Raw genomic sequence first — 26733 nt, forward strand, 5'->3', positions numbered from 1 at the left:
TGCGGGAACACCCGCGATTTTTCCGCGCGAGTGCAAAACATTGTAATGCGTTTTGCACTCGCGTGAGAAAAATCGCGCGTGTTTGGTACCCAAACCCGAACTTCTGTGAAGCTTGGGATCGGTGTTCTGTAAATAGTATTATTTTCCCTTATAACATGGTTATAAGGGAAAATAATAGCATTCTGAATACAGAATGCATAGTAAAACATCGCTGGAGGGGTTAAAAAAATATATAATTTTTTTTTTAACTCACCTTAGTCCACTTGTTCGCGGCCCGGCATCTCCTTCTGGCTTCATCCGATCTCTGTGCAGCAACAGGACCTTTGGTGACGTCATTCTGGTCATCACATGATCCATCACTTGATCTTTTACCATGGTGATGGATCATGTGATGACCGGAATGACGTCACCAAAGGTCCTGTTGCTGCACAGAGATCAGATGAAGCCAGAAGGAGATGCCGGGCCGCGAACAAGTGGACTAAGGTGAGTTAAAAAAAAAAATCATTTTTTTTAACCCCTCCAGCGATGTTTTACTAGCATTCTGTATTCAGAATGCTATTATTTTCCCTTATAAGGGAAAATAATAATGATCGGGTCTCCATCCCGATCGTCTCCTAGCAACCGTGCGTGAAAATCGCACCGCATCCGCACTTGCTTGCGGATGCTTGCGATTTTCACGCAACCCCATTCATTTCTATGGGGCCTGCGTTACGTGAAAAATGCACAAAGAGGAGCATGCTGCGATTTTCACACAACGCACAAGCGATGCGTGAAAATCACCGCTCGTGTGCACAGCCCCATAGAAATGAATGGGTCGGTATTCAGTGCGGATGCAATGCGTTCACCTCCCGCATCGCATCCGCGCGGAATACTCGCTTGTGTGAAAGGGGCCTTAGAGAGGAGCGAATTTCCGCTTATGAAATTAGTTCACACTTCTTTTGGTGGTAAAAGGTGAATTGCGTTAAGGATTCCGTTACCACGGACCATAACGCAATTCTATGACCGAATGCATAACGGAATGCCTTTAGAGGCATTCCGTCATAATAGAAGAGGACTGCCCTGCATAACTGAAACGGGACGGATCCGTTTTGCAGCCCATAGACTTCTATTATGACAGAATGCCTCTAAAGGCATTCCGTTATGCATTCTGTCATAGAATTGCGTTATGGTCCCCAATCCATAACACAATTCACCTTTTACCACCAAACGAAGTGTGAACGAATTTCATAATATAATGTAACTCTTAATGCAAGTTCAACTCTACAATACATTTTCATGAAAACAAGGTGAACCTACTATTTAGGTTTCCAGAGCATATGGGAAATCTTCATTATTATTGAATGGCTGTTTTTTTTTTTGGGTTTTATTTTTTATTATAATGTCTGCTTGGGAAAAGCATATCATGAAGTGTTGTACGTAGACAGGTGTTCGCGGTCCTAGATCTGGTCGTGTGATTACGTCAGTGAACAAGGCCTTTATTGTGTCTGCATTTGCGTGCTATTGTTTACATGTGGAGGAGCCATGCCAGGAGTTTGGCAGGGAGGCACGATTAGAACAAGGCGTTTAATACATTTACTGAAATGTACTTTTTTCAGTAGCAAGATGTCAGATGGACACATTGCAGAGAGGGCTTCCCGATGCCGCCTGCAGAAGATTAAAAGCAGCCATCTGAATGATTGACGGCTCTTGCCTTCTCGTGAAGGCATCAGTCAACGCGTTGGCCAAGGCTGCCCACTCAATGCGATTTATGTAAAATTTGCACTTTCCTTGGATTCTGTTACCTCCTGTGAGACGACGTAAGCTCAGAAGGGTTTAGCTGCTGGATAAAAAAAAAACAGTAATTGGATTCCGAACTGGTTAAAGAATAGAATATGGAGAATCGCTGTGAACTGACCTTTCTGAGACTGGACAAAATTGAAGTGGATGTCCCAGGGGGTTCACTTATTTTATTTAATGGATTTTTTTAAATTAATTTCTTCCATTGTTTACATGTTTATTGACTAGCTTAACACATGTTAATCCGTATGGTAGCTAGAAATGCTTCTTCATGCCGAGTGTGGAGATCTGCGGTCGATGGTGAACAGTCTTAGAGTTACAGTACACCATTTTCTAGTCTACGTATACAACCATTCTAAAGTAAAGGGTTTGGAAGCTTTGCTATACTGTATGTTCCATTACTTATATTTTCACTGATTTGGAGTTAGTGTGTGTCATGCTCCAGAGCTGCAGTCACAATTCTTTAGGCTTCAGAGCTGAAATCTCCCAGTGGCTCAGTATTGCGCTGGAGTTTTTCACTCCAGGAACTGTAGTCTTTAGACTTAGCACTGTATGGCAATGTGATTTGGGGAGAACCCTGCATTATAGGAGTTCAGATAATGCTTTTAGGGGTGTCTGACTGAAAGTTTGACCGTTTCCAATGGCAACCCTAAGGCCTCTTTCACATGGGCGTTGCGGGAAAATGTGCGGGTGCGTTGCGGGAACACCCGCGATTTTTCCACGTGAGTGCAAAACATTGTAATGCGTTTTGCACTCGCGTGAGAAAAATCGCGCATGTTTGGTACCCAAACCCGAACTTCTTCACAGAAGTTCAGGCTTGGGATCGGTGTTCTGTAGATTGTATTATTTTCCCTTTATAACATGGTTATAAGGGAAAATAATGGCATTCTGAATACAGAATGCATAGTAAAACAGCGCTGGAGGGAATAATAATAATAATAATAATAATAATAATATAATAAAACAATAATTTAACTCACCTTAGTCCACTTGATCGCGATGCCCGGCATCTCCTTCTGTCTCCCTTGTTGAATAGGACCTGTGGTGAGCATTCATTACAGGAACAGGACCTTTGATGACGTCACTCCGGTCATCACATGATTCATCACCATGGTAAAAGATCATATGACGTACCATGTGATGACCGGAGTGACGTCAAAGGTCCTTGACCTGTAATTAATGCTCACCACAGGTCCTATTCAACAAAGGAGACAGAAGGAGATGCCGGGCATCGCGATCAAGTGGACTAAGGGGAGTTAAATTATTATTATTTTTTAACCCCTCCAGCACTATTGTACTATGCATTCTGTATTCAGAATGCCATTATTTTCCCTTATAACCATGTTATAAGGGAAAATAATAATGATCGGGTCTCCATCCCGATCGTCTCCTAGCAACCGTGTGTGAAAATCGCAACGCATCCGCACTTGCTTGCAGATGCTTGCGATTTTCACGCAACTCCATTCATTTCTATGGGGCCTGCATTACGTGAAAAACGCACAAAGAGGAGCATGCTGCGATTTTCACGCAACGCACAAGTGATGCGTGAAAATCACCGCTCATGTGAACAGCCCCATAGAAATGAATGGGTCAGTATTCAGTGCGGGTGCAATGCGTTCAACTCACGCATCGCATCCGCGCGGAATACTTGCCCGTGTGAAAGGGGCCTAATAGTTGTGAATATAGCTCTGCAGTATAATATGGAATGTAACTTGGGGTTGTGCAAGAATAGGGGGTTTTTGGCACCTCCACTGTAAAGGGACGCTTACTTACCTGCTGGTCTGCTCTGCTCCACTGGGCTCCTTCGTTGTAAACATCTGGCTTTACATCGCTGTAGCCAATCAGTGGCAGTGGTGGTGACCGGCGCCCCTTACGTCACGACAAATAGTCGCATGATATAAGGGGGTCATGGTCTCCGCCACGGCCAGTGGCGTACATAGAGAAGTAAGGGCCCCATAGCAATGATCAAACTAGGCCCCCAAATAGGACAGAAGGGCCATTTTTTCCCACTGCCTCATTTGCTAAAAGTTGTTACTTTAGAGCAGGGATGGCCAACCTGCGGCTCTCCAGCTGTTGTAAAACTACAGTTCCCACTATGCCCTGCTGTAGGCTGATGGTTGTAGACAGTCTGGGCATGCTGGGAGTTGTAGTTTTGCAACAGCTGGAGAGCCGCAGGTTGGCCATCTCTGCTTTAGAGGGTAGAGTCCTGACTAGGGCTGAAATGATTACTCGATTGAATCTAGTAATTAGACACAAAAAAAATCCTTGATGCAAATTTTTTGCATCAAGGATTCGTTTGTGTCATGTGACCACGGAGCGGGATGGAAGCGCTTGCTATTACTCACCACTCCGTGGTCACCCGCCGGCCCGCAACGCGCCGCTCTGTATTCCGTTACCACGGTCAGGTCATAGTGTATGTAAGTGCGCACAATGACCCGACTCTGTGTGACGTCAGGACGACACTGCAGCACGCAGAGAAGATGGAGGAGCTGTGGAGCGGCGCCCATACAGGCAAGGTAAGTACTGGCGCAGGGGACATGGCTAGGAGGGGCAGCTGTTGGCACTGGGGGGCAGCTGATGGCACCGGGGGAAGATGAGTTTTTATTAAAAAAAACGTTCTTTTAATTAGCTTTTTGTTATTGGAGTACTCGATTAATCGATAGAATATTCGATTGCAAAAATAGCTGATGGCTGCCGCCCTAGTCCTGACCAAGTTTTCACCTCCAGTAGAAGAGGAGATAATCCTAACTAAGACTGGGCCCCATCTTGCCCTGGGCCCCATAACAGTTGCCTGGTCTGCTGCTATGGTAAGTTGCGCCGCTGGCCACGGCCAGTGATTGGCTGTGGCAATGTCAAACCGGATGTTTATAGCAAGGGAGAGCAGTGGACCATCACGGGCCTGGAGGAGAAGGAGCGGGGAGCCAGCAGTGAGAAACGGGTAAGTAAGCTTCCTTTCAGAAGTCCGGCCAATGGGGGGAGGGGTGTTTGCCAAACCGCCGCCACCCATTCTTGCATAGTCCCTTTAAGGTAAATTATTTTGTGTACTTACAAAGTTACCCAACATTGTATATAGAGTATAACGATAAGAAATCTCTCAATTTTGAACCTTGGCTGCTTTTATGCCAAAACAGCGCCACACCCTTCCAAAGGTTGTTTGCGGTATTGCAACTTGGCCACTTTCACTAGAATGCAGATGCAATACCAGTTTTTTTTCAGCGCCTTCTCCATTCTTTCATATCCCGTACTGCTTGGCTTCTATTCTGTCTTGATAAAGCTTCTTACCAGTGTGCCAGTGGAAACTGCTTACCGTTACTTAACCTTAAATGCCCCTCTTTCTACATACTGGGGAGTATTATGGTGTAGTAGACCACCTCACGTCTGCACAAGGCCCATGACCTGTATGTGAATAATACATAACTGGCGTCCAGGGAGGTAATAAGCAAGTGATTATGTCGCTGGCTTATCATCCATATTTAAACAGTGCAACACCCTAATTGGTACCTTGATGCAGTCTTAAGACCCCCCTTATTGACACTCCTTAGTATCAGTACATACGTAGGATTCACCTGATAATCTTCTGGGTTTTCCTTTTTTCTACATGAGGATTATTTTCTGATAGGTTAAAGCCAAGGGCATCTGTCAGCAGTTTTGTACCTATGACACTGACTGACCTGTTACATGTGCTGTTAGCAGCTGAAGGCGTCTGTGTTGGTCCCATGTTCATATTGCTGAGAAAATTATATTTTAATATATGCAAATCCGCCTCTAGGAGCAACGTGGGCGTTACCATTACACCTAGAGGCTCTGCTCTCTGGAACTGCAGCGCATTCTGCATTTTGAATGACAGGACCAAGCAGTGTAACTATGATCATGCCTGTCCCTGACTTCTCCTGAAGTCTTGCGCAGTTGCAGAGAGAGCAGAGCCTTTAGGTGTAACAGCGACGCCCACTTTGCTCCTAGAGGTTCATTTGCATATATTAAAACATCATTTTTCTCAGCAATGCGGGCACATATGAACATGGGACCAACACAGACGCCTTCAGCTGCCAAGTGCACATGTAACAGGTCAGTCAGTGTCATAGGTACAAATCCGATGCCCTTTAAAAAAAAATTGATCCGCTGTCCATGCACTGACTTGTGGTGGGCTTGTGCTTTTAACCAGCAGCTAATCCGTACAAGCCAAGCTGAAGTGTAAATCACGGGGAGGGACGGCAGTGCCACAGACCCCAATAGACAATGCAGCTGAGCTGGAGTCCTTCATCATAGCGTATGTCCTAATGGAACAACCCGTACCTTCTAGTCAAATGCAGAGGGCGAGATGGTCGTGTTATGGTGGCACTGTTCATATGGAAAAGGGACAACAACAAAAAATTTGCAGATCCAAACTCAACGTTTGGCATATGGGTATAGCTTAGAAATTGCAATTGGAACATGTATGACTGCTGATCTTCAAACTCTTACATTTTGAATTGTGCCCCCTTGTGGGGTACGAGAAGATTGGGGTGCATCACACAGAGAATTTGCACTAATTTTATTACCCCTTCGCCCATTTTGTATGTGCTGCCCACTCCCCCACATTTCTGCAGTTTGCTCTATTAGGGGACCATCATTGTGCCAGGTGGAGCGAGCAGACAGCCTATTAGGACATCACTTTGCAGCCTCATTATTACTTAAATACAGTAATTCCCATTGATCTGTCTGGCAGATTCTTTAAGAATGAATTGATTTCAGGCTTTAGGCACGGCTTTGTTGGAAGATCCTTAGCTCTGCAATAATTCTGATCCTTGCTCCATCCCAAGAACGAGGTGGGAATTGTCTGTGGTCTCAGCTTTGCATGAATTTATTAGTTTGTGCTCCCAACGGCACCAATGTTTGTATGTGGACTTTCTGTTTTTGTGTTGTTCTTGTTGTTGTTGTTTTGGCATTTTTATACTTCAGTATTTCTCCATTGACGTCAGTAGCTACAAAACCAGGAGAATCTCACTTCTGGGATTTCTTGGGATCAGGCCATTACAGATACTGTAAAAAGCTGCTGATTGGGGCAAGAAAGCTGGGTTTCCACTTAGAAAATTTAAGGTCCACTTTTTGACCGACCACTGAGAAGATGCATGAGAGGACTCGAGACCCCCAGTTGATGGTTGGCGACCCCCCCCCCTTCCCCTTCCTCCCCAGTTGACCGTTGGCTCAGCCACACATTACATTCATTTTAACCATTTTTATTCAAGAAAAACTGGGACAACCCTTTTCCACATGGCTGATCAGGGACTATGGAGATAATCGGGTGTCCAACGCATGTAACCCACCTGTGTTAGCCGGAGAGAGGGCTCTACCGAGAGCACCAAGGTGGTGGCTAAAGGTCCTAGTTGGGACCTTCTGTAATCAGATCAGGAAGGCTGGTGGGTACAGGTAGACAACCCCTTTGGGGGGGGAGGGTGGAGGACACTCCTGGACCCCCAGTGATTACCTTCTGGAATGGCATGTCTGCCAAACTGGAGGTCGGTGGGATGTTCTGAAGGTCATGGTAAAAGTTTGAGCTATTACTGAATTCAGAGGCAGGGGAGGTGCTCTGATTTAGGCGGTTACTAGGAATATCTCACCCCCCTCATACCTCATGAGTAATTATCCAAAATGAAATGGCTCCGACAACCTTTTTCAGCATTCAATTAAGAAGTTCGTTATTCTAAAAATAAGTTTTATAAAGAGCCGGGAATTAATGAGACCCAGTTACCCAAAACATTCAATGTAGGTTTATCTAATGGGATTCTGCAGGAACGAGAAGATAGCGAGACGTAGTCTGTTATAGCTGGTGAAAAATGCTTGCTAAAAAATATATATTAATATGTAGAAATATTGCCAGTTGCCTCTATTAATGCGTACTTGCAGCAAAATAAATTTAATATTGGATAGGAGAATCCATGCTGAAAAGTATTTGCAGCAAAATTTGAATAGTTGATCTCCATCTTTTACATGACTGCTGAGGAGTTTTAACTAGATCTTTGAAGGACTGGTGTAATTCATTTGGTGGTTTGCTTGTTTTTGGGACATGAACTGCATCTTTCAGGTCCTGAGGATTTTAAAGAGCACCATTCAACAGGATCGACTGTATAAGACCAGACATATTGCCTGGTAGGAGGGTTGATTCTGCTGATTAAAATGATACCTGTCTTGTGAAAATCAGTTTTGGCGTTCCCGAGAAAAAATACTTTTATTCTTTATGCCACTGAGGGCTTTGGTGCACTGAGGGGCATGACCAGCACTGGAAATCTGAGGAGACATGTGGTACTACAGGTGCCCATAGAAAGGAATGAGTAAGCAAGTAATACATGGTTGTGTCGAGTCCTCCAGAGTACAACCGAGCGGAGGACCCATCCTGGCTGCCATAGATCTGGGCAGGGTGTAAGGACAGACTATCCTGATGACCTCCCATAACCTAGCAGTACTCGGCAGCCATGACCGTTTTAGACACGTGCCTCCTTGTTCTCATTAGGCACCACCGTCTTGATGTGATGTAAACAAAAGCGGCCATTGTGACTTGGATGTACTCCTTACGGCCATGTGCGCCAGACGCCTGCCGGGTGAGGCTGGAGGAGCGCCTGCGCTTGTGTAATCTGTTTAGCCAGATCACATAATCCTCTCACTGCAGAAGCTAATGAAGCCCAGTATTGACAGCAAGCACTGACTGCACTTATGGACCTTATTATGGCAACAGTGTCAGTACGCACTGCAATTATGTTTAACCCCTGCAGCTGCCGTCCATAGGTATACATCGAGTGACATGAGATTTACTTGCAAAAGTTCTGGAACGCTCCCCACACATATGGAAGGGCACTTTAGGGACCTATATTCATTAAACCAGGTGGCACAGTTGCCCTCTGAGGGTGGGCAGAGAGCCGCCTAACAGGTTATTTGGCAATTAAATTTGCATCTCTCCTTTCAGTATCTTCAAGTAATTGACAGATGTGGGTTATGGGGTAGTTAGTCGCCTACCGCATGGAGCCCAGGTCACTGGGTGAACGGTGAGAACGCGACCATCTGTCCAATCCTTGTGCTGATTGCTGCTGTACAGTGACACATTCTGCTCTTTGTCTCCAGCTAGTGGTACGCTCATGAAACTGCAACTGCTGTGTGGGGCCAACCAAGCACAACTTTGGTCAAAGGGATGGAGAGCACCACATGTGTACATTACAGCACCTCATGGTAGCACATGGACTGCCAGGGGTCTATATTCTCCTTTAAAAGCAATTAATGTAAAAAAAAAAATGAAAATTATAGATAATCTAACAAAGCTAGGACCAGCCCTATGCCTCATAAAGATCCAGAGATCTCTCCATTCATTGCTCCAGTAGATTTTTCAAGCTGTCCGCTTAGGGAGAGTGTCCTTTCTCTGGCGGTGCGTTGAAGAATGGAACTGAGCATGTGTGTCCATCTCAGTGAGCAGGACAGAGAAATAAGAAAAAGAGCAACCAGCAGGTGGCGCTATACAGATAGATTTCAGTAAATAACTCAGTGGCTATACTAGATTTTTAGTTACACGCAATTACAAAAATATTCAGACCCAGAATATTATTTGTGGGACAACCCCTTTTAAGGGTCCATCAGAAGGTTGCATGTGCCTTACAGTACAGCGCTGTGCTCTGCCCTGAGTAGAGGACCCCGCTCTAAGTGTTTGTAGACGGGGGTTGTCATATTGAGCTCCCCCCTATAAGTATAAATTGCCTTAACCCCGTTCCATGCTCCAGGGTCGGACTGCTGTGGCCTTTAAAAATTCAGCCATTTTGCTTTTCCATTTTTGGGAAAGCTGGGTTCTGCATTGGAGTCCAATAACCTCATATTTGCTCCCGTCCTTCAGCTCGGCTTCACCATTGCCTGCAGCTTACATAGGGCGGACTAGTGTGAGCCACGTGTGATCCCAGCCGCAGATACTTTCCTGGAAGTTTTTGGAAGTTCATTCACTTGCAGCAGCCCAGCAGGGTGCACTTTTTTTATTTTATTTAAGAAAACGTTCCTAATTGGAGGCCTATATACTCCGCACCCAAGGGGGAGGCTCAGTAATAAGACGGGGGTCAGCTGAGGCTTGTGTTCCTTGTCCTGACCCACTTTACGCCTTGTGTCTTGGAACGCGTGGGGAATGACATTGTGCAGTGACTGACAGCAGGGCATCAATTCAGCTTCTCCTATCAGTATCCTCTACACTGTGCTGAACAAGCCGCCCGGATAATGCAGCGCGCAGCGGGGGCGACCATCAAAAGCTTCCTTCATCTGAGAAGTATAGTATCGGCTACAATAGGAATCCCCCGACGCCTGCTTAATGGAAAAACCAATTACAGTGTAATTCGGACTGTGACCTGCCACCCAGCCTTCCAAGGAGGCGTACCGGCTGCCATGTTGATGTAGGGGAGAGTCTCTAACGTAACTAAGCAGGTTTGCCATACAGGAGCCTGGCAAAGCTTGGTAAAACCTTTGCCGGCGCTGTAAAAACAAGCTGCGTCAGCAGTCTTCCACCTTTCCCAAGAGACTATCGGTCACATAGATGGGGGTGGCCTTCACGGAATGACAGCTTCTTTTTACTGTGAAAAACAAATCTGATGGAAACCATCAGCAAGCATGTCCGCAGCCGCTGCTATGGGTTCATTTTTACTCTTAATAGCTTGCGTGATCAGCCAGCCTCCAGAAAACCGGAGTACTTGATTGTAAGGCCTCATTCATTTTTCTTAGCCTCTGTTCCGTTTTTTTTTGCGGATAGGATGGGGACCCATTCATTTGAATGGGTCAGCAAAAAAATGCTGATAGTTCATCCGTTTGTGTTCCGCGTCCGTCGTCCGTGTTTCCCTTCAGGAAAAAAAATAGTGCATGTCCTACTTTTTTTTCACATTTGCGGACAAGGATAGGCATTTATTACAAGGGCTCTGTGGGAAAAAAAAGGATCCTCCAAAAAAAACGGATGCCGCAACAACTGTCGTGTGCATGAGGCCTAATACTTGATTTCAAAGCCTCCTAGTGTATTGTCTGCAGCTGCTCTGCTGACCTAGGTGTCTCCATGGTTACAGACTACACAAAGCCTTTGTAGTCTGATTCTGCAGCCCGGCTCCTTCTCTTGCCTACTTTTTGCTTACATATACCGGTATTTGGTAGTAATAAGTAGGGGACAAATGGACGGAAGCACTTTGCACAATGTGCAGACACAGTAAAAATAATAAATCTGCCAACAGCAACTTGCTGCTGGTTTTCAGGTAGTAATTTGGGTAAAAGAAGAAAAAAAAATGCAACACTTTACATCTGTTGTCAACATAATCATTCTCAATCAAAGGTGAGGGGAAACTCATTGGGTACTGACACCCCAGCACCCGAATTTGTGGTTGCTGTGTGGTTCTTCAGCTGTTCTTCTCTTTTAACCCTTTAAGGGCATGCTAGGATGTTAGCCTTATTAATCCTGTGTTATACGGCTTCATTCATTTTCCAAATGCATCCCCGGCTGTTCTCCTTGGGATTCCTGGGAGAACATGATGGAGGTGCAGAGTTTTCTAATTAGCTCCTTCTTCATGATTTCTGTGCTTGGTCCGCACCCAGGGGAAGACGCGGGAAAATCTCTGCGCTCGTTTCCTTCAGACTAATGAAGCCTTATTATCCAAACTCATGAACCTGCAGGATTAGAAAAACAAAGCTGCTTTCTTCCGAAAAACACCACTCCTGTCCTTGGCTGTGTTTTGGTATGACAGCTCGGCCCATTTACTTCAGTGGTGGCAAGCTGCAATACCAGACATGTCCTGTGGACAGGTGTGGCACTGTTTTTGGACAAAATCAGCCATTTTTAAATTGGCAAAGTTTTTCCTTCACCCGAGACTGAGATTCAGTTCTGTGCTCTGTACCGAAATGTGTTGCCTGCTCACCCTACCCTGAACACCTGCCCCATTTGCCCCACCAGCGCTCTCAAGAGGTCATATTGCAATTTGCATCTGAATTAAAAAGTGGGTCCTGCTATAAAAAAACAACAACAAATTTTTCATTGGATCTGCCTCTTGAAAAGCTGGTTTAATAGTGTGATAACCAATGCCGCTCTCAAACATGTTGTCACCAAGCTTTCCCGGGCTCCTGAATGTCATTTTTCTTTTTTTGCGGACTCCAGAAATGACTTTGCAGTGGCAGCCATATCGGTCTAGCTTTCCCAGGAACCAACAAACAGAAATGTGGAAATTTTTCATTTTTTTTGGGAGGGGGTGTTAGAGTAAATACCACGGGGGGAGGGTTTTTAAAGAGGAAAGAAAATTCCGGTTTTGAGTTCCGGCAGAGTATCTTAAGACTCGAGCAAAACGTTTTTGTTTGATTTGGTGCACCAGGAGGGATCTGTTCCATTAGGATGCGGTTGCATTAAATCGAAACGGAACAAACCGGATCTGGTATTAAAATTATTGTAAGTCAATGGGTGACTGATCCGAAAAAACTGATCCTGCACCATTGACTTACATTGTTTCTGGTGTCGGGTCCGGTTTGTTCCGTTTTGCAGACCAGACACAAAACTGCAGCTTGCAGCGGTTTTGTGTCCGGTGTACAAAACTTAACAAACTGGAACTGATGCATCCTGATCATCCACCCACATCTACACCAAAAACGGAGCCACTGCGCATGCGCTGCCACCCTCCATTAATTTCTATTGGGCCGCCGAAAATGGGCTATTTCCGTCAGCCCCATAGAAATGAATGGGAGCGGTGGCCGCGCCAGCGCCGTGTGCTCCCTTTCACTACTATGGGGAGAGCGCTTGGTAGTGACCGGCCCCGGAGAAACTCGGGGTCCTCTAGCCACCATCTTCCCCGCTCCATTCTCGATATAGGTGGGACCCGCATGTATCGGACAATGGGGACATATCCTAGCAATATGCCCCCATTGTTTCAGATGGGAATACCCCTTTAAAGGACAAAACTGAGCATGTGCGGCCTTCTCATTAAGTAGGACAAAGAAATAAGAAAAACAAACAGCAGGTGGCGCTATACAGATACAGGTTATTGAACTCAGTAGCTGGAATACTTTTTTAATTACATGCAATTACAAAAGTATTTAGATCCAGGTGCTGGTTTGTAAACTGTAGATGATCTTTCATGGGACAAACCCTTTAAAGGGGTTATCCCATGATTATCGTAAAAAATGGGAATCTGAGATCATATAGCACATGACCATCTCTTTCTAACCAAGCTAGAACCAGCCCTGCACCTCACATGGATCCAGAGATCTCCTCATTCATTGCTCCCATTGCTCTGCTAGATTTATATCAAGCTGACAGCCCAAGGGGAGTGTCTTTTCTGCTGCAGCTCAGGCGTGTGTCCATGCTCTCCCTATCACAGCTCAGGAGGCGTGTCTCAGCTCTCTCCCTATCACAGCTCAGGAGGCGTGTCTCAGCTGTCTCCCTATCACAGCTCAGGAGGCGTGTCTCAGCTCTCCCTATCACGGCTCAGGAGGCGTGTCTCAGCTCTCCCTATCACGGCTCAGGAGGCGTGTCTCAGCTCTCCCTATCACAGCTCAGGAGGCGTGTCTCAGCTCTCCCTATCACAGCTCAGGAGGCGTGTCTCAGCTCTCCCTATCACAGCTCAGGAGGCAGATAAAGGATGAAACTGAGCATGTGCGGCCATCTCAGTGAGCCGGACAAAGACCTAAGAAAAAAACAAACAGCAGGTGGCGCCATACGGATACATTTTATTGATGAACTCAGTGGCTATACTAAATTGTCAATTACATGTAATTACAGTATTCAGATCCAGGTGCTGGTTTGAAAACTGTAGAATATTTATCGTAGGAAAGCATCACTATTACAATAGGATGGTTTATTTGGAGCGGTTCCTCATAATTTTTCATGGTGTCTCCTATGGTAAAGTGAATGGACAAGGATTTGTGGCCCCCCACCAGCAGCTGCCATGTTAATTCTGTATGTTCTGTCTGCAGTATATTGAAGCCATCAGCAACAAGCAGAGCGAGCTGGAGAACTTTGTATCTGACGGGTATAAGACTGCGCTGACGGAAGAGCGGAGGAGGTACTGCTTCCTGGTGGAGAAGCAATGTGCCGTGGCCAAGAACTCCGTCGCTTATCATGGCAAGGTGAGGAGAGGGCAAGAGACCCAGACGCTGGGGTAAAATTCCTTTAAGGGCTTGTCAGGATTAGGAAAACATTGCTGCATTCTTCAAAAAGCAGCGCCCCCACCTGCCCACAGGTTGCCGTGGTATTGAAGCTCCAGCCCTATTCACTTCCATGTACCTGACACAATACATGCACAGGTCTGGAAGAAGGCAGCCATGTTTTGCTAATCGGACCTGGGGTTACAAAGGCCCTCTGAATAGGCAGGAGCGTCAGCACTGCTGTATGTATAAGTGTACATATAGGTGTGTGTGTGTGTGTGTATGTATGTGTGTATATATGTGTGTATGTATATATGTGTGTATATATGTATGTGTGTGTATATATGTGTGTATATATGTATGTGTGTGTGTGTATATATATATATATATATATATATATATATATATATATATATATATATATATATATATACAGTCATGTGAAAAAATTAGGACACCCTTTGAAAGCATGTGGTTTTTTTGTAACATTTTTAATAAATGGTTATTTCATCTCCGTTTCAACAATACAGAGAGATTAAAGTAATCCAACTAAACAAAGAAAACTGAAGAAAAGTCTTTTCAAGATCTTCTGTAAATGTCATTCTACAAAAATGCCTATTCTAACTGAGGAAAAAGATAGGACACCCTCACATGTATTCCCTCTTAAATTGGCTCAGATCTCACACAGGTATATCACACCAGGTGCACATAATTAGTAGATCGTTACTCTGCATGTTGAATGAGGCTTGCCCTATTTAAACCTCAGACATTTAGTTTGGTGTGCTCCTGACTGTTGAAGTGAGAGTGAGCACCATGGTGAGAGCAAAAGAGCTGTCAGAGGACTTCAGAAAAAAGATTGTAGCAGCCTATGAGTCTGGGAAGGGATTTAAAAAGATCTCAAAAGATTTTGAAATCAGCCATTCCACTGTCCGGAAGATAGTCTACAAGTGGAGGGCTTTCAAAACAACTGCCAACATGCCCAGGACTGGTCGCCCCAGCAAGTTCACCCCAAGAGCAGACCGCAAGATGCTAAAAGAGGTATCCAAAAACCCTAAAGTGTCATCTCGAGAACTACAGCAGGCTCTGGCTACTGTTGATGTAGAAGTACATGCCTCTACAATCAGAAAGAGACTGTACAAGTTTAACTTGCATGGGAGGTGTGCAAGGAGGAAACCTTTGCTTTCCAAGAGAAACATCGAGGCCAGACTGACATTTGCCAGCGATAAAGTTGACAAAGACCAGGACTTCTGGAATAATGTTCTTTGGACAGATGAGTCCAAAATTGAATTATTTGGACACAACAGCAGAGGACATGTTTGGCGTAAACCAAACACAGCATTCCAAGAAAAGAACCTCATACCAACTGTGAAGCATGGAGGTGGAAGTGTCATGGTTTGGGGCTGCTTTGCTGCAGCAGGACCTGGTCAGCTCACCATCATAGAATCCACGATGAATTCTACTGTGTATCAGAAGGTGCTTGAAGAACATGTGAGACCATCAGTTAGAAAATTAAAGCTGAAGCGGAACTGGACCATGCAACATGACAATGACCCAAAACATACTAGTAAATCAACCAAAGATTGGCTGAAAAAGAAGAAATGGAGAGTCCTGGAATGGCCAAGTCAAAGTCCAGATTTGAATCCCATTGAGATGCTGTGGGGTGACTTGAAAAGGGCTGTACGTGCAAGAAACCCCTCAAACATCTCACAGCTGAAAAAGTTCTGCATTGAGGAGTGGGGTAAAATTTCCTCAGACCGATGTCGAAGACTGGTAGATGGCTACAAGAACCGTCTCACTGCAGTTATTTCAGCCAAAGGAGGTAACACTCGCTATTAGGGGCAAGGGTGTCCTATCTTTTTCCTCAGTTAGAATAGGCATTTTTGTAGAATGACATTTACAGAAGATCTTGAAAAGACTTTTCTTCAGTTTTCTTTGTTTAGTCGGATTACTTTAATCTCTCTGTATTGTTGAAACGGAGATGAAATAACCATTTATTAAAAATGTTACAAAAAACCACATGCTTTCAAAGGGTGTCCTAATTTTTTCACAAGACTGTATATACACACACACACAGTCGCATTAAGGCCCCTTTCACACGGGCGAGTATTCCGCGCGGATGCGATGCGTGAGGTGAACGCATTGCACCCGCACTGAATACCGACCCATTCATTTCTATAAGGCCGTTCACATGAGCGGTGATTTTCACGCACGGTTGCTAGGAGACTATCGGGATGGAGACCCGATCATTATTATTTTCCCTTATAACATGGTTATAAGGGAAAATAATAGCATTCTGAATACAGAATGCATAGTAAACTAGCCCTGGAGGGGATAATATTTTTTTTTTAACTCACCTTAGTCCACTTGATCGCGTAGTCCGACATCTGCTTCTTTCTCCTTTGTTGAATAGGACCTGTGGTGAGCATTAAATACAGTTACAGGACCTTTGATGACGTCACTCCGGTCATCACATGGTACGTCACATGATCTTTTACCATGGTGAATCACCATGGTAAAAGATCATGTGACGTACCATGTGATGACCGGAGTGACGTCATCAAAGGTCCTGTAACTGTATTTAATGCTCACCACAGGTCTTATTCAACAAAAGAGAAAGAAGCAGATGCCGGACTACGCGATCAAGTGGACTAAGGTGAGTTAAATTTTATTTTATTTTCTTAACCCCTCCAGCGCTAGTTTACTATGCATTCTGTATTCAGAATGCTATTATTTTCCCTTATAACTATGTTATAAGGGAAAAATAATACAATCTACAGAACACCGATCCCAAGCCCGAACTGCTGTGAAGAAGTTCGGGTTTGGGTACCAAACATGCGTGATTTTTCTCACGCGAGTGCAAAACGCATTACAATGTTTTGCACTCGCGCGGAAAAATTGCGGGTTTTCTCGCAACGCACCCGCACATTTTCCCGCAACGCTCGTGTGAAAGGGGCCTAAGACGCTTGAAATACAATCCATATTAAGATTAGCGCCCTTAGTGCTTCTTTACTAGGTCCCATTGACCTTAAAATTAGTCACCTATGTGCTGGTGATATTAATGTCTCAGGGATACCAATATTAGTCCTCTGTCCTAGTGCTATTTATATTGGCCAATTATGTCCAGGGGCTTTTAATATTGACAGCCTACGTCCTAGTGATACTAAGGTCCAGGGGATGTCGGTATTGCCTCGCTAGATCAGTGGATAATATTAGCCCTGTGTGTCCCAGGGATATAAATATTAGGCCCCTATGTCCTAATCATATTGGTCTCCTATGTCATGATACAGTTATACATTTCCCTAGGAGCCAAGGAACCAATATTGGCCTTCTAAGTCCCAGGTATAGCAGAATAAGGTCCTAAGGATACAGTACCTCTACTGGCCCCATAAGGTCCCGATAATGGCTCTACTGGCCCCATAAGGTCCTAAGGGTACCTCTGCTGGTTCCCCGAGGTCCTGGGGATACCTCTGCTGGTTCCCCGAGGTCCTGGGGATACCTCTGCTGGTTCCCCGAGGTCCTGGGGATACCTCTGCTGGTTCCCCGAGGTCCTGGGGATACCTCTGCTGGTTCCCCGAGGTCCTGGGGATACCTCTGCTGGTTACCCAGTTGAAATATAGGCAATGCAGTATAGATAGGGTGGGTGGTCTTGTTCTATAGACTGGCACCATCCATGGATTTTCTGACCACCACTACAATGGTGCAGTCTGAGGGGCATGGCTATGAAGGGCTGTGCCAGTCTGCTTTCTGTGTGCACTGCCAGTGCATACGTGCCTCTCTTGGCCTGTTTGCTTGGCTCATTCAGAGCTGTGCTACTGACTTTCAGCGTTCGCAGCCCACCTATTCCTCAGGAAAGGAGGAGGGGGAATGAGAGCAATAGAAAATGAAAGCCTTGTTCCCAACTCCCACACACACACATTTTGTGCTGCCCACATGCTTCTTACTCAGCGAGATGCAGTGCCACTTGGCTGCAAAGAGGGAGGGGAAGAGAAAAGCCCCTCGTCGCTGCCAGCGCCGGGCTGCTCTCCTGCAGATTGCCAGCGCCATCTAGTGGGGGAATTCGCTCATCACCTTTTACTACACCTTTGCTGGTGGTCCACATCTAAACTAGTAGCGGGCAAGCATGATCTTGGGAATCTCTAGCATCCTATGATGCCGCCATTTACATAGTGGGCAAAGTCTAATTGGCCCAGTTTATGGCTCCTTTAATTGGTGCAGACAGAGCAATCTAGAGTAATCAAAATACTTATAGATCTCATTAAAATGGCTATAGATCCCATTTTACGTATTTAATGAAATCCTAATATCCAGAAATACAGCTATATACTTTATATGCAACCATGGTGGGCCACCTAACCCTCTTCTTCTCCTCCTCTCAGGGTAAGGATCTGCTGGCCCAGAAGGTTCCTGCCTGGCAACAAGCCAGTGTCGATCCTAACAAGATCCCAGACAGAGCTTTACAGATCATGCAGCAAATGGCTACTGGCCCCAATGGTACAATTTTATCAGGACCATTATCCGGACCTCTGACCAACTCAAAATCCAGTCTTTCCATATCGGACCCTATACCAGGTGCCAAACCACTGCCGGTGCCCCCAGAGCTCGCCCCTTTTGTTGGGGTAAGTAGATTTTTCTTAGGTCGTTGCTTGTTTTGTATTGGCATGAGACATGCATTTGAACTCTGGTCCCTTATGTTGCAGAGAATGTCCGCACAGGAGGGCACGCCCATTATGAACGGGGTCACAGGACCACCTCCTAGCAGTTATGAGCACTGGGGAGACATGAAGCCAATCCAGTCAAAAATTTCACCATCTCAGCCTCACAAGCAGATAAGCGACTCGTACTCAAACACCCTCCCAGCCCGCAAGAGCGTCCCACCCAAAAACAGCTACACCGTGGGTAAGCGGACATGCTTTTTGTTGGAACGATGAGGCTTTGATCTGAGACCAGTGGGATTGAAATGGCCTCAATGTGCCTGGGTAGTTGGTGACAATATGAATGTCATCAGTATGGGATGTATGCTGCCAGGTCATGAAGGAGTTAAAGGGGTTGTGTCACTTCAGCAAGTGGCATTTATTATGTAGAGAAAGCTAATACAAGGCACTTACTAATGTATTGTGATTGTCCATATTGCTTCCTTTGCTGGCTGGATTCATTTTTCCACATTATACACTGCTCGTTTCTATGGTTACAGACCACCCTGCATTCCATCAGCAGAGGTCGTGCTTGCACACTGTAGGAAAAAGTGTCGGCCTCTCTGGTGGCCAGGACAATGAAAGCTCACATAGGCTAGTGTTTTTTCCTATAATGCGCAGGCACGGCCACCGCTGATGGATTAACCATGGAAACGGGCAGTGTATCACTTGATGGAAAAATGAATCTAGCCAGCAAAGGAGGTAATATGGATAATAACAATACATTAGTAAGTGATTTGTATTAAAGGGATTTTGTCATCGGACTTTAGGCCTATAACCTAAACATATGGCGAGGTCCCTACTAATACACTGAATCCTAAAGTGACCTTTATCAAATGCGCCTGTGGCTCTATAATCATATAAAACAGGTTTAGATCAGCTGTCACTCACGTCAGAAATGTGTCCAAGGGGACGTCTCATGATGCAGGGTGCCCGGCTGCAGCCATCTCCTTTCGGTGCCCAGCGCCGCCTTCTGAATTGAAATCGCCGCCCTCCCTTTCATTAGAGCCGCCTACCTCAGTTCATCGCCGCCTCTCTAACGTCCGCTCTCCTCAGCCAGATCCCGCGCGGACTCCTGGCAGCGGCCTCGTTAAGCGAAGTGCGCATACGCCGGCCGGCGCACTTCGCTCGAACCTGCCTTGACCGCCCTATTACAGCCATCCAACCTGCTACAGCTAGGTTATACCTAGTGCGCACGCGCGGGATCTGGCTGAGGAGAGCGGACGTTAGAGAGGCGGCGATGAACTGAGGTAGGCGAATCTAATGAAAGGGAGGGCGGCGATTTCAATTCAGAAGGCGGCGCTGGGCACCGAAAGGAGATGGCTGCAGCCGGGCACCCTGCATCATGAGACGACCCCTTGGACACATTTCTGACGTGAGTGACAGGTTATATAAATTATAGAGCCACAGGCGCATTTGATAAGGTCACTTTAGGATTCAGTGTATTAGCAGGGACCTCGCCATATGTTTAGGTTATAGACCTAAATTCTGATGACAGAATCCCTTTAACTTTCTCTACATAATAAATGCTATTTGATAAAGTGACACAACCCCTTTAATTGAAAAAAAAAGGAAAAGTATAAGTACCAATCATGAAACCTTTTTTGTTTTTTTTTCGAGCAGCCGAGAACAAGACTTTGCCCCGTTCCAGCTCCATGGCTGCCGGATTAGAAAAAAACGGTAGGACACGAGTGCAGGCCATCTTCTCACATGCCGCCGGAGACAACAGCACATTATTGAGCTTCAGCAATGGCGACTACATCACTCTGCTGGTGCCCGAAGCAAGAGACGGCTGGCACTACGGAGAGAGCGAGAAGACAAAATTGTAAGGGCCTCAAAGTGTGGGCTTTATTTTGGTACATCCCAAGAAAAAAGCATAACTCGGCGTGCCCCGGCGAATGCTGCAGTCAGGGCACGTTGGTAGTTGTAGTTTTGCAAAAACTGCAGAGCTGGAGCGTGGGGGCCACAGGCCGAACTCTTTCCCTTCCCTCTGCTGTCTCTCTTCTGTGGATCTCCAGCTCTTGCAGAACTATAGCCTGCTACATGAGCTTCAAACCATACTCGGCCATTTTGAAGGCAGTGGTGACCTGTTTGTCACCTGTTTGCACAAGAGCCTATCTCTGCCCCGCTTCTGCTCTATGGCTTTCCATTCATTTCAGTGCAGGGAGCCCCTCGAGGAACTGCTGTGGAGGACATTTCGAACAAAAAAAATGGAGATGGCCTTTAAGATGTTTGCAGCAGAGTTGGGCTCAATGTTTGAGGAAGGGACACATTTGCATCGACCTATACAGGATGTCAGCCAGAGCAACTTCACTTTCCGTCCACTATGTCCAGAATCTTTCAGGGTGACCATCCCTCAAGGTAGCCCATGGTGGTGAGGCTGGTGGGCTAGTGGGGACGCTTGTCTTCCCAAGAGCAGTGTGAACGTGTACGGGCCACCTTTTTGTTCTGCTTCAGCACTTATGGAAAAGGGAACCATAACCAGGGAAGGTCACTCATGTCCCAGGACGGTCCCTTGTGGTGGTGTAAACCGATTCATCTTAATAAGGGGAGCATTAACACGACCATATGTATTTTGCAGTCCACAAACCGCGAATCCGTAAAATACGGATGCCATCCAAGTTGCATACGTTTTAGTTTTTTTTCCCTGACCCATTGACTTCAGTGGGTCTGTGGTCTGCTTTTGTGGCCAAGAATAGGACATGTTCTATCATTTGCAGAACGGATATACGAATGCAGAAAGCACGTGTGCTTTCTGCATCCATATGTCCATTCCGCAAAAGGTAGAACATATCCTATACTTGCCTGTAAACGGCATTTCATGAACCCTTTGAAGTCAATGGGTCCACAAAAAAGCATCATCCGTGTTATGCAGACTGCAATACGGTTGTGTGAATGGTTACTACATGGTGAGAGTTTTGCACTACCGCAGCCTGGGACGACTTGGAAGAAGAAACGTCGGGGAATACACCCCCGGCCGATCCGCCCTCCTCCGAATGTGACAGCATGTAGGTTGCGCAGAGCTGTAATTGACTGGAGGGAACCACCCCCCACCTGGAAAAATACCGGAAATTAGCATTTTTATGTATGTGGGTGGCAAGGTAAAGCTGTCGATGTCAACCTGATCCACTCCATCTGGAAGATATTTTCACAGTCCAATCTTAAAGGGGAATTGCACCCCTGTTGTTTTTTTGGGAAGGGGGGAAGGAGCCCAACCTCTTTAGTGTGGCGCCACCTGGGGGAGGCAGCTAGTTTCAGGGTAGCAAAGGAGAACTTAAAGGGTAACTGTCATATATTTTTTTATTTGCTAGTTTATTAGAGCTAGGCATGCATACCGGAGTTAGTCTGTCAATGATTGTCAAAAGATCTGTAATTACCTTATAATAACAGCTTTCATTAATGTCCCCTGTCCCTTTCCACTGCTCCCTTAAGACAGTTGGTAGGGATTGTCTGTCTCTGGCTAAGAAGACAGGAAGACGGAGGGGCGGTCCTTCACACTGCATGCCTGCATTAGGCTTCAGAGTGAGGAGGCGTGTCTCTCAGTAATCCAATCTGATTGGCTGGCAGAGAGCTGCTGGCTACAGCAAGTGTGTATGGGAAGTGAAGGAAAGCAGTTTTGGCCTCATAGAACTGGCAGAGGAGCCATCTTGAGAAGGTCCTCGTATTGTAAATGTTTAAACAGCTGTAACTAAGGGGAAAACTCAAGGAAAACAGTGGTATGTGACAAAACTAAAGAATGATTTATGCATAATGCTGCTGCAGCAGTAACATATGCTAAAATTGTTTTGTTTTTTTTAAGAAAACATGACAGTTACCCTTTAAAATGCAAGTAGTAAAGTTACATCTCTGGTTTTCTGCTTCTCAGGCGAGGATGGTTCCCTTTCTCCTACACAAGAGTGTTGGACCGTGGAGGCACAGGAGATCGTTCACCAAAGTGAGTAACTGGGCATTACCAGGGCTGGATATGGATCTGAACCAGTACTTGCACCCAGCCGCATAGATTACAATGGTGATATAAACTGGTCAGACTGGAAATTAAGTCAGAGCCCAGTGATCGCTGCGACAGCAAATTGCAGCTGTGTAGTAGTATATCTTTAGAAGATCATGCTGCCCCCTATAGGCAAGATCGCACTGTAGTGGACATGAATATAATCCTGTACATTCAGCAGGAGCAAGAATTTACTGCCTCAGGGTCACATCCACGTCTATCCAGACCAGAGAGATTTGGGCAGGTACCAGGTTTACCATCCAGGGCCTGATGTTTGCCAACAGTGTTGTTCCTTTGCAGAGGAAGGGGCCTGCACAGGTAGCAAATGGGGATGGGACCTACCAGGACACTCTCCAAGGCCCCTATAGCAGCCTCGCTCTCTATCTCTACAGTACATACTCCCAGAGTCGGACTCGGGTGCCTAGGGCCCACCAGTAAAATTAATTCTGAGGGCCCACTTCACAGCTACATGCAGATATAACCTGCTCACACGGTGGTAGGTAGCAGCAAGACCGATTGATTATGGGGTCCCTGCAGTGACTGGATAAAGAGTATACTGGCCAGTATGCCTCTATACCTAGAAGTCATCTCAACTACCCGATGCATCTATAATAATGTGGTGGGTAGTTTAATAAATAATTTACCCAGTTTTTAATATGAACATAGGCTGGTTGAGATACTGTATGCTGCCTATCTATATGTTTGTGCAGTAAGTCTACTTTATCATGTGTCACTTGTGCAGGGGTGTGGAACTAGGGGCCCACTTTGCTCATGGGCCAACCGGGGGGATTCTCCTGTGGGCCAGTACGAGCCCGTATACTCCCATGCTATCTTTTTATAATATCCGCCTATCTTTCTGGTGAGGACTTCTTACATGTGAGACCATTTTTTTTTCTGGTTCTCCAGTTTACATCCTGGGAAGAGCAGCAGCACTGGGAATTTGCTGGACAAAGATGACCTCTCCATACCTCCTCCAGACTACAACATGGCCTCCCGCGGATTCCCTCCACAGGCTGTGAGCTCTTTCAAACCCCGACCATACAGCGTGGCTGCACCGGTCTTTTCACAGGTGGGATGACTATAACCTTCGACGTCGCGCTGCTCTAACCAAAAGTTGGAAACTAGTGTTAGTAGCACTAGACTAGGATGTTGGCGGTACTGAGGCATTCTGTGCCTCGTGTCAGTTTCCTAGGGATTTACCATGCCGCCTTATATATTGTGTATTACTGATACTAAGAATATCAAGTGTATTAGTGTACCTCTCATCTGAGATCACATGGCAGGCAAGATCACTTACTAAATCCTTCAGCCAACTTGCTGAAAGGAGGGCTATCGCGCCAAAATCAGCATTTGTGACACTTATGCGAAATTCTGCCAGAATTATGGTTCTTTATAGCGATTTGGACCTGTATTGTTCAGACAGTGCCCCTAATCTCCATTGATATTTTTAAATGATAAAATTGCCACTACCTGCAGTAATCACTAGAGGGAGCTCACATCATACTGTTATTGATTTTCATTATATACAGTGAGCTCCCTCTAGTGGTGGCTGCAGGCAGATATAATTTCTCATTTTTCAATGTTTATGCAAGAGAATTGGAACTCTGTACCAGGAAAAAAAACGATCTCTTACCCCTGTAAAGATATATTAAAGTCTTTAATCTGTAGCTTTAGTCACTGCTGAAATACATCTCTTCTGATTGATTAGTGTGATAGGAGTAAACATTGTAAATCTTTGCACAGGTCTCCATAGCTATGTGTGTTCCTTATTTATAGGCTTACTCTGTGCCCTATGGGTACACAATAAACAAGAGTGCCAGCTTTCTGTACCCACAGTCAACGGGACTGTACAAACCTTGTAAGAGGTCTTTACCCGTAAGTTGGTCACCAGTGGGGCTCTTCCATTGCAGCCGATGCCGTCCACCATTTGATGTTAAGGCTACTTTGAACCCGGACTGTCTATTTTATTGTGTGCTCCTTAGCCCGTTAACATTTTGTGAACCCAAGTGTTTCATCTGCACTTGAGATGCCAAACCCATTTACATTGCAGTCCGGGTACGAAGGAAACTCAAACGGTGGGATCTGCTGCAATGGAAGGTGCTTCACCATCACTTCCACCAGAAATCTTCCCATTAAGGAAATCTCCTATCGAGCCACTGATTTTATAGCGCAGTGCCACCGGGGAATGCTTATTACATGGAGGGTCAATCCTCTTCAAATGCCATTGGCAGTTGGTCAAATTCAGATCATTAGATGCCACCTTGTGGTGTCTATGGGAGGTGTCTCTTCTGCACCATTCTATGTGGAGGAAGATCTCCTGGTCCAGTTTGGAGACACCCAGGCATGTGGAAAGTAGCATCTTCTTCCCGTTCCAGGCACCAGTGGTCTCGCTTTTCCTGCCTGCATGCTTAGTTGCCAAGAAATGTAGTGTAAACCAGAACATGGTAGATTAGGAGGAGGGGAGAGGAGGGGGATGCAGCTGCAGTTGTTACTGAATTCACTAAATTCACTCACTGGATAGGGATATCCGATTGGCTCAGAGCACGGCTTTGACATCACACCCGCCTAATCGGCAAACAAGTATTCAAATGTATGCAAATTAGCTCTCATCCAATAGAAAAAAGACCAAGCTAGAGACTTGCATATATATTTTCTTGCACATTGTCGATGAAAACCACAAATATTTCAGCCACCCAAGTGTATCTATTCATCTGTATCTCTATCTTGGGGTACTTTCACACTAGCGTTAAAGTTTTCCGGTATTGAGTTCCGTCACAGGGGCTCAATACCGGAAGAAAAAACGCTTCAGTTTTAGCCTAATGCATTCAGAATGGAGAGCATTCCGTTCAGTATGCATCAGGATGTCTTCAGTTCAGTCCCTCTTACGGTATTTGGCCTGAGAAAATACCGCAGCATGCGGATCCGTTTTTCTGGATGACACCGGAGAGATGGATCCGGTATTTCAATGCATTTGTCAGCTGGATCCGGGTCCAGAAACAAATGCTATCCGTTTGCATACGGATTTCTGGATCCGGCAGGGAGTTCCGGCGACGGAACTGCCTGCGGGAAACCTCTTAACGCTAGTGTGACAGTACCCTAAGCTCATGTTAAAGCTGCTCTGTGGCGTAGTCCGGGCTCGGGTATGATTTCTGGTGGAAGTCTCTGCGCTCTACAACCATTTAGCCTCTTGAATGTCCCCCGCTGCTTACTGACCATGGTAAGATGGACATGGTCATCGCCCCTGCTCCCTTATACAGCTCTGCGGCGCAATGCTGCCCTGCCCCCGCTCATGGCCAAATATGACCGCTCTGATTGCCATTTCATCCCACCCATCATAACTACTTAGTACGCTACAGCTTCAAGACGCCATGCTGCTAATATGCAAATGATAAGGAATTAATTCCGCCTCCTCCTGCCTAACTAACTTGTCATTCATTTGTTTTTCTTGAATTTTTTTGACTGTTTGCAGGGTTTAGATGACTACGGGACAGCGCGTTCCACAAACAGGTAATGGCGTCCTCCGCTGTGTATTGTACTGTGTGGTTTATTCATTTAGTGCTGCATGTTTGCATCAATGGTAAGTGTTTTATATTGTGTGTGTCACCTGCAGTATCCCTTATTGCCATAGGTGAGAGGTGGAGACATTTCAATAAGGATCGGCCTCCTCTTTACAACAAAAGAAGAATATTTTTTTGGGCTGAACTAGTTCATTGCAGTTAAACTCCAGCATTAACGACGGCTCTGTTTCGGCAAAATGTAAAGTCTGCTTTTTTATATCCTTTTATTACCTTTTTTTTTTGCTGTTTTTAGTTATTTTTTAGTTTGAGCTTATTGTGTAGTTTGTGGTTGGAAAAAAAATGATGAAACCATCAGCAAGCAGGTTAGCTCTTATTTGGCTTGTGTAAAGGCCCAGGGCAGTTGGACATCCAAATTCTTATGGAGTCAGACTTTTGGAGGTATGTTACACAAGATGGATGTAGAGGAAAAAGTCTGGTTGGCTCATTCACACCAGAAGATGATTATGCTCGAAGACTAAACGGAGTAGTAAGATCCATGAACAGCAGCTAGCCCCCTTGTTGATGGTTTCCATAATTTTTTGTTCATAAATTAGAAACAAACTGAAAAAAAATAGTGAAAACGGCAAAACCGAATCAATGAAAATTGGTTTTGAAGACGGCG

The 26733-nt window shown here is 45.5% G+C and overlaps 1 protein-coding gene and 1 long non-coding RNA gene across 4 annotated transcripts in view; one reads left to right on the top strand and one right to left on the bottom strand.

The window, feature by feature from the left end:
* The window catches only part of LOC121006142, a 978004-nt gene that overhangs the window by 400143 nt on the left and 551128 nt on the right, over positions 1-26733 (bottom strand). The window lies entirely within an intron of this gene.
* The window catches only part of BAIAP2 (BAR/IMD domain containing adaptor protein 2), a 146352-nt gene that overhangs the window by 100227 nt on the left and 19392 nt on the right, over positions 1-26733 (top strand). For all 3 annotated transcript variants that reach the window (XM_040439085.1, XM_040439086.1, XM_040439084.1), the window contains exons 7-13: positions 13705-13857; positions 18252-18491; positions 18573-18771; positions 20190-20391; positions 22432-22500; positions 23461-23623; positions 26024-26061. In XM_040439085.1, coding sequence (XP_040295019.1) covers positions 13705-13857; positions 18252-18491; positions 18573-18771; positions 20190-20391; positions 22432-22500; positions 23461-23623; positions 26024-26061 — 1064 coding nt within the window. The remainder of the gene's footprint in view (positions 1-13704; positions 13858-18251; positions 18492-18572; positions 18772-20189; positions 20392-22431; positions 22501-23460; positions 23624-26023; positions 26062-26733) is intronic.

Source organism: Bufo bufo, chromosome 6 (assembly GCF_905171765.1).
Source record: "Bufo bufo chromosome 6, aBufBuf1.1, whole genome shotgun sequence".
NCBI classification, from domain to species: Eukaryota; Metazoa; Chordata; class Amphibia; order Anura; family Bufonidae; genus Bufo; species Bufo bufo.